Raw genomic sequence first — 6,517 nt, 5'->3', positions numbered from 1 at the left:
TGCAAGCTACCAAACGCGCCCGTAAAGAATGAGCTTAGCAGCGAACTGATTTGATTTGCAATGGTGTAAACTATCCGGGCAACTGAAAGAGTTACGCACCCCGTACTCCGGTAGAGGGGGACGAGCTGCTTGGGAAATGAGCCGATCGCTGTCAGAGAAATCTGCAAATCCAAAAATTAGCTGGCCAAATCTAAAAGCATGCGTCGGACTCCATTGTCAAGCTAGCAGGAAAGATTCCAGTTCACCTCAACTCTGCTCCACAAAAACGTGCAGTCGAGGTGTATGGAGTGAACTGCGGAAAATGCCCCAAGCAAAAGATTTGCTGCCGGTAACGTGGCACCGTTCGTTTTCGATCGAATTTGTCATCCCCGGTGTTCCTTTCCTAGATCTCTTCCGTACATTACATATGGTCATCAGCTGCATTGCTGCAGGACTGACGAGAAGAATTCAACCAGAAGTTTGCATCTAGCAGTCTAGCAGATGTGATGCATCGCCGGATAACAACCACGAGAATACGAGATGCATCTGCCGTCCGAATTCGGCCGACCCATGATGAGGATGTAAGTACAATCAACAGCTTCTCGATGCAGATCCGATCTTGGAATTAAAGATAGTGACAGTGAAAAAACTGTTCCCTCCAGCACTAAATACTTATGTTTTGCCCAAATCTGTGACAAGTATTTAGATCCGAAGAGAGTAGACTACTTCAACAAGTGTGCAGCCTCTCGATGCAGCAAGTACGAAAATGAAATCCACAACCGTGTGGTGGTGTACGCGGTGAGTGTTACCTGCTTGCGGTGGAGTGGCACCATGTCATTTCCCTTATCAACTCATCAGTCACAGTTTGTCGATATCCTTAAACTCAATATGCGGCTGTTTGTTTGCTGAATTAGGGGTCTACAAACTTTGCTGTCATTTAAAGACATTCTTCTTCTAAATGGCACCTAATCTAATATGGGAAAACGCCACCCAAGCACAATCTTCACTCCCTCTAATTTATTAGGTCCGAGTGTATTTCTACATTATTGACCAACAAAACATTAGGAAGACATTAGAGGAGATATAACATTAAACTCATAATAAAAAATGTTTCCAATGTAATATTTTTTATGATATACAACTGTCATTTCATTGGTTGAATTGAAGATCGATCTTGATGTGCGCTGCGAGCCTCATAAGCCAGAAGAGAGACATAGGTAAATCTCCAAAGGAGAACCACCCATATGTTATAGCGGTGTACAATGCATGATCGAGATACAAGAGCTAGCTACCTCCAAAAATTACAAAATAAATTGTAAAAGAAATGAAGTAAGTGTTCAAACCTTTTCTTCTTCGAAAATATAATGTGTTGTATTCCTATGAAAGCAGCCGCTCCTCCACTAAATACATGCTCGAAGAAGATATTGAAGTAATAAACCAACATCTATGAGAGTACCAACCGTAGTGCTCCAGAAAAGGGTAACCAAATTGTGTTGTCGATGCCGTTGGGGAGCCAATGGTACAAACCACCATTGTCGTACATGTAGCATCTTAGACAAATATTGCAAGAATCGTCATCCTCATGACAACTGACAAGAGAGGATTTCCAACATCAAGCCGGTGAAGTAAGGTCTAAAGGATCATACATACGTGTAGAAATTTAATCTTCCAAGATAACCATTAACTAATTTCGGACCAAGAGATGATACTTGCTATTCTGATGTATAAAAGACTAAGGGCTCCTTTAGTTCATAGGATAGAAAAACACATATGAATAGAAAAGATATAGGATTGATATGCCATGCCTACTTAAATCGTATAAAAATATGAAGTTTGTTTAATTTAGAAAAAAAAATCATGAGGTATGAGCTAATATTTTTTATACACGGTTTGCACTACAAGATACCTATAGATTTATTTTCTATAAAAAATGTTTCTACGAATAAAAGGATCCCTATTATTGCTTACGTTTCATTACCAGCCGGCCCCGAATCTCAAAGCTCGAAGCTGATTTTAACCCCAAGTCTCCGACCAGTCGCCGCCACATCCATAATCCATTCAACCCAGTCCACCGTCGTCGCCAATCCCAAGCTCTCTCGCGCATCGCTGGTCTCCCCTGCCTGCCTGCCAACATCGACCTGCTCCTGCTTTTAATGGGCTTTCCCTCCCTTCGCCATGGCCGGCGACCCCCGCACCCGCGCCGCCGGTGACCCCTCCACCTCCACCTCCGCCGCAGTCCTCGCGCCCGGGGCCGCCCTCCGCCTCGGCCCCTCCGGCCTCTTCCTCCACCTGCTCCTCCTCCACTCGCTCTTATAACCCCGCGCCCTCCCGGCCGGCCACCCATGGCCGCCATATTCTTCCACCACGTCGTCGGCGACCTCACCGTCGGGAAGCCCCAGATCGTCGAGCTCAGCGACGCCGACACGCTCCACGACGCCGCGCGGGCCATCGCGGCCAGCCCCGAGGGCGCCGTCCCCGTCTGGCGCGCGCGGGCCGCGCCCGAGGAGCCGCCCTCCGGCGCCCGGTTCGTCGGGATGATCTCCGCCGTCGACATCGCCGCCTTCGTCGCCACCGCCGGCGACCACGCCATGCAAGCCACGGTCGGCGAGGTCGTGCAGCCCAACCCGGACCTGCTCAGGGAGGTCGATCCCGGCACCAGGTGAGCTCCTCTTCCTCTGCGCCCTTGCTTCTACTGTCTCCTCGCTGCTGTCGATTGTCCATCTGCGTCAGAAAGTCTGCCCAATCTCTGACCGTGTCCTTCTAGTGCCCAAATAATCTTGAAATTGGTGAGTTCACAGATGTTTTTGATTGATCTGCGCGCGAGTGTGGCGGGATCTTCCCCGTTTTAGCTGCTAAACAGCGTGCCACCCCTACCTTTTTCTTTCTTCCTAGTCATCCCCTTTTTAACGGTTTCATGTCGTGGGTATCGGTAAATTCAGTTTGTGAACAGCGGTTGTTGCTTCGTGCTCAGCACGGATCTGTCCCTGTTTTCGTTTTCTGATACAGCAAAGGCACAAGCCTTTTTAAAAAAAAATCTGATGTCGTTAGTGATATCTGTCTTATTACGCATGGGTCAAATTATTCTATTCTATTGTGCTGCTTTTCTCGAAAGCCAGATGCTAATTGCATACTGCCACTGAAGCTGAGATAGCATGTGTGCAGTTATTATATCAGCACAATCCCTTCTTACCAATGCTCTTCCAGTCGAAATAATAGCAGGTTCTGCATGATAATCGGTGGTCTCACAGTCCTGGCTGGTGGCATCTCATAGTGGAATGGGTTGATGTTTGGGTAAAATTGAAAAGTGTCTTTTAAACAGAGACTTGAAGAAGCTTGTCTTTCACTTGATACTTGGTTTGTCTGAGCTTAGGATTGCTGCTTATGGGCTGGGAAGAAATGTCTTGCATGTTCCAGTCTCTGAATTTCATTCCTGTTCATGAAAAGAGTTGGGTGGAACCATATGGAAAAAATGTAGTAATCTAGACATCGTTTGCGGGAGCATGTGTAGCCAGCCTTAGGCACAGATCTGCAGCTCAAACTTAAGATACTCTCTCCCTGTACGTGCAGCATTTTTCTCCTGTATTCAAAAAAATGCCACAGTTGGTCATGCTTTCTGTGGCATGTTACCATCTTAGTTACCCCTTTAAGCATCAGCATTTGCTCATAACAACAAATAAGATTGCCATATAAGTATTTAACTCCTTGCAGTCTATTTTTGAAAAGTAAAAATAAAAAACTCTAATCCATATAATCATTACCAATAGCATATATTTGCTACTCTAGATTTTGGCATATCAGCATTTGTGGTTATTTCTTGATTTTTCCCAATACGTGTACTATTTTGTGATCATTTTCCAATTAAGGATGCGTTTACATTACCTTCTATAGTGACTTAAATGTTTCTATACGAATGAATGTCTGTACTTTAGCAAACTTGTAGAAGTCTTGATAATAGTCCTCTTTCATCAAAGAAGGGATGTATATTTTCATCCCATTTCGGCAAATAGCCTTGCATGAATGACTTCTATTCCATTTCCAAGATTTGACATATTGATGTTTACATCTTTCTATATGGAAGACTATTGTGTACATTAGTTGCCCAAATCCATTTTTAACTACCGAAATGACTTGCACATATCTGATTATTCCATCGCTAAACAAAATCATCTACATAACTTGTATTCTGTGACACCAAAATCTCCAAACCAAACTGGTGACGGCTCAAACTTGTTACAAATAAATTTCTTACACTCATTCAAATGTGCAGACTATCATCAGTTTGTCCCCCTCATATGTGTTATTTGTAAAATGGTTGAAGTATTGAAATCCACTGTGTTCGTTGATTTAGATGTCTTGTTTTCTGACTTCTTTGTGGTTAACTGATACTATTTGGTTCATTTATTTTTGCTGTAGTATATTTTATTTGGGTGTTCAGTTATTTTCGCTGTTAGGGGAAACACATGTTCGTAGTTTTCTACGACTGTAACTGAATATATTTTAGTAATAGTAGGTCAACAGAAACACCAGCACCAAGCACTTGTTAACTTTTACCCACAATGCCCTGGTGCTGAGTTGCGCAGATCTTCAAGAAACACAGAACAGCAGTTTCGTGTTGCAAAATGATGTAGTGATCAACATCAACTGTAGCCTCTGTTCCCTTTTCCTTTGAGAACTTACAGAAGCCAGCTGTAAGCCTCTGTTCCCTTTTCCTGTGGGAACATGATTTTATTTGAAAATGTAATGTCACAATCAGGAAGGTGACAATCCATGTGGAAGCTGTACAGGCTGCTAAGGGGTTTCATGACTCAAGTCAATAGTTTAAATAAAATGAGCCATACATGACAAATGCATAGCGGTCCAATCATATCACCAAATGATTTGAAAGCACCAAGTAGTGAGCCGCCATCACATTCTTAGAGTTTATAGAGTAGTTCAATAGGAGATAAAAGTCTGAGCTGGATGGTGATTGGCACTTAGTGTGTACTTGTCATACTGCTCTGCTTCCTGTAATCCTTTTCCTTTCAAGGAAGTTCATCTCTTTCAGATGTGCGGTCTGAAATATGTATTTTCCTATTCAGTCTTTTTTTTATTGTCTTGCAAGGTTGATCGATGCTCTGGAGCTGATGAGGAATGGAGTGAAGCGCTTCCTTGTTCGCAAGAATGGCTCCTGGAGAGGCCTAACCAAGCGGTTTTCAATGCTTTATAATGGGAAATGGCTAAAGAACTCGGAATCAGGATCCCCAAGCGCAGCTAGCAGCAGCAATAGGCAGCTGTCCCCGTTTATCAGTTCCGTGAACAGGTTTTGCTGTCTGTCAAGGGAAGATATTCTTCGGTTCCTAATCGGATGCCTCGGTGCTCTTGCTCCCATCCCACTATCTCCAATCTGTTCCCTTGGAGCCATCAACCCACACTACTGTCACGTCGAAGCATCCGCACCGGCCATGGAAGCAATCCAGAAGATCCCTCGAGACCCATGCGGTGTTGCTGTAGTCGAGACGACGCCAGATGGAGTCCGCAAGATCATAGGAGACATCTCTGCCTACAAGCTGTGGAAGTGTGACTATGTCGCAGCTGCGTGGGCACTGGCGAACCTGTCGGCAGGGCAGTTTGTCATCGGCGCCGATGAAAATGGATCGACACCTATCTCTGCCTTCCTGGAGCCTTCGATCAGCTCGTCGGTGGTGGATGAGACTGAGCCTGTGCGCTCTCCCAGGCTGCTGAAGAAGTTCAGCAGCAGGAGCATCGGGTTCCTGAACAGCCACGCGAACCAGATGAGGAGCATGTACCGGGGGCGCAGCGCGCCGCTGACATGCAGGAGCACGAGCTCGCTTGCAGCGGTCATGGCACAGATGCTGTCCCACCGGGCGACACACGTTTGGGTGACTGACGCGGAGACTGAGGAGGATGGCGTCCTCGTTGGCGTGGTGGGGTACACCGACATCTTCGGCGCTGTCACCAGGAGTGATTGACCATCGATCGCGCTGATTCCACAGCGACTCGTCTGGTGGGTGATCTGTAGCCAGGGGCGTATTATAACCGTGAATATGTGGGTAGTTTGGTGGTTTTCAGAGTTGAGAAGTTTCGGTATGCGTGAGGCTGAACTGAACTGTGTGTATTGTTGGATGTGCATTCGTTGTTGATGGTTCTATAATAAGGCAGACTCAGGCCTGTGCCTGGGAGTCCATTGGTCAAACACATCTTGCATGCTCCTGAGTACACCTGACTGACCTATCCATTTTGCTTGCTCTTGCAGTGCATGGATTTCAGAGCAACATTTGCAACGTTCAGCTGCATATCTTGTGCTCTCCAAAATATAGCCCAAACGTTGCCATGATTATTTGATCACGGGACAATTTTGATTTGCCCACAATCTTCACCCTTGTGTAGGCAGAAAAATAAAGAACGTCCTTTTTTGTGTGTGTTGAGGGAAGGCCTATGGCGCTTTATTGAGATGATTAAAGAGTTACATCACCCGGAAGGATAATGTCCGGAGGATCACCATCACAAAGTAAAACTTTTTGCAAATTATAACCAAACT

General features: G+C 45.4%; 1 protein-coding gene across 1 annotated transcript; it reads left to right on the top strand.

Annotated features, from left to right (window-relative positions):
- Positions 1-2,022: 2,022 nt before the first annotated feature.
- LOC127345378 (CBS domain-containing protein CBSX6) lies at positions 2,023-6,172 on the top strand. Its single transcript, XM_051371855.1, has 2 exons — positions 2,023-2,638; positions 5,081-6,172. Exons 1-2 carry the CDS (start codon positions 2,322-2,324, stop codon positions 5,946-5,948), a joined length of 1,185 nt encoding a protein of 394 aa, XP_051227815.1. The 5' UTR covers positions 2,023-2,321; the 3' UTR covers positions 5,949-6,172.
- The last annotated feature ends 345 nt before the right edge of the window (positions 6,173-6,517 follow it).

The sequence above is a fragment of the Lolium perenne genome, chromosome 3 (assembly GCF_019359855.2).
Source record: "Lolium perenne isolate Kyuss_39 chromosome 3, Kyuss_2.0, whole genome shotgun sequence".
Taxonomy (NCBI): domain Eukaryota; kingdom Viridiplantae; phylum Streptophyta; class Magnoliopsida; order Poales; family Poaceae; genus Lolium; species Lolium perenne.
The sequence above is the reverse complement of the archived record's forward strand: the minus strand, read 5'-3'. Positions and strand labels throughout refer to the sequence as shown.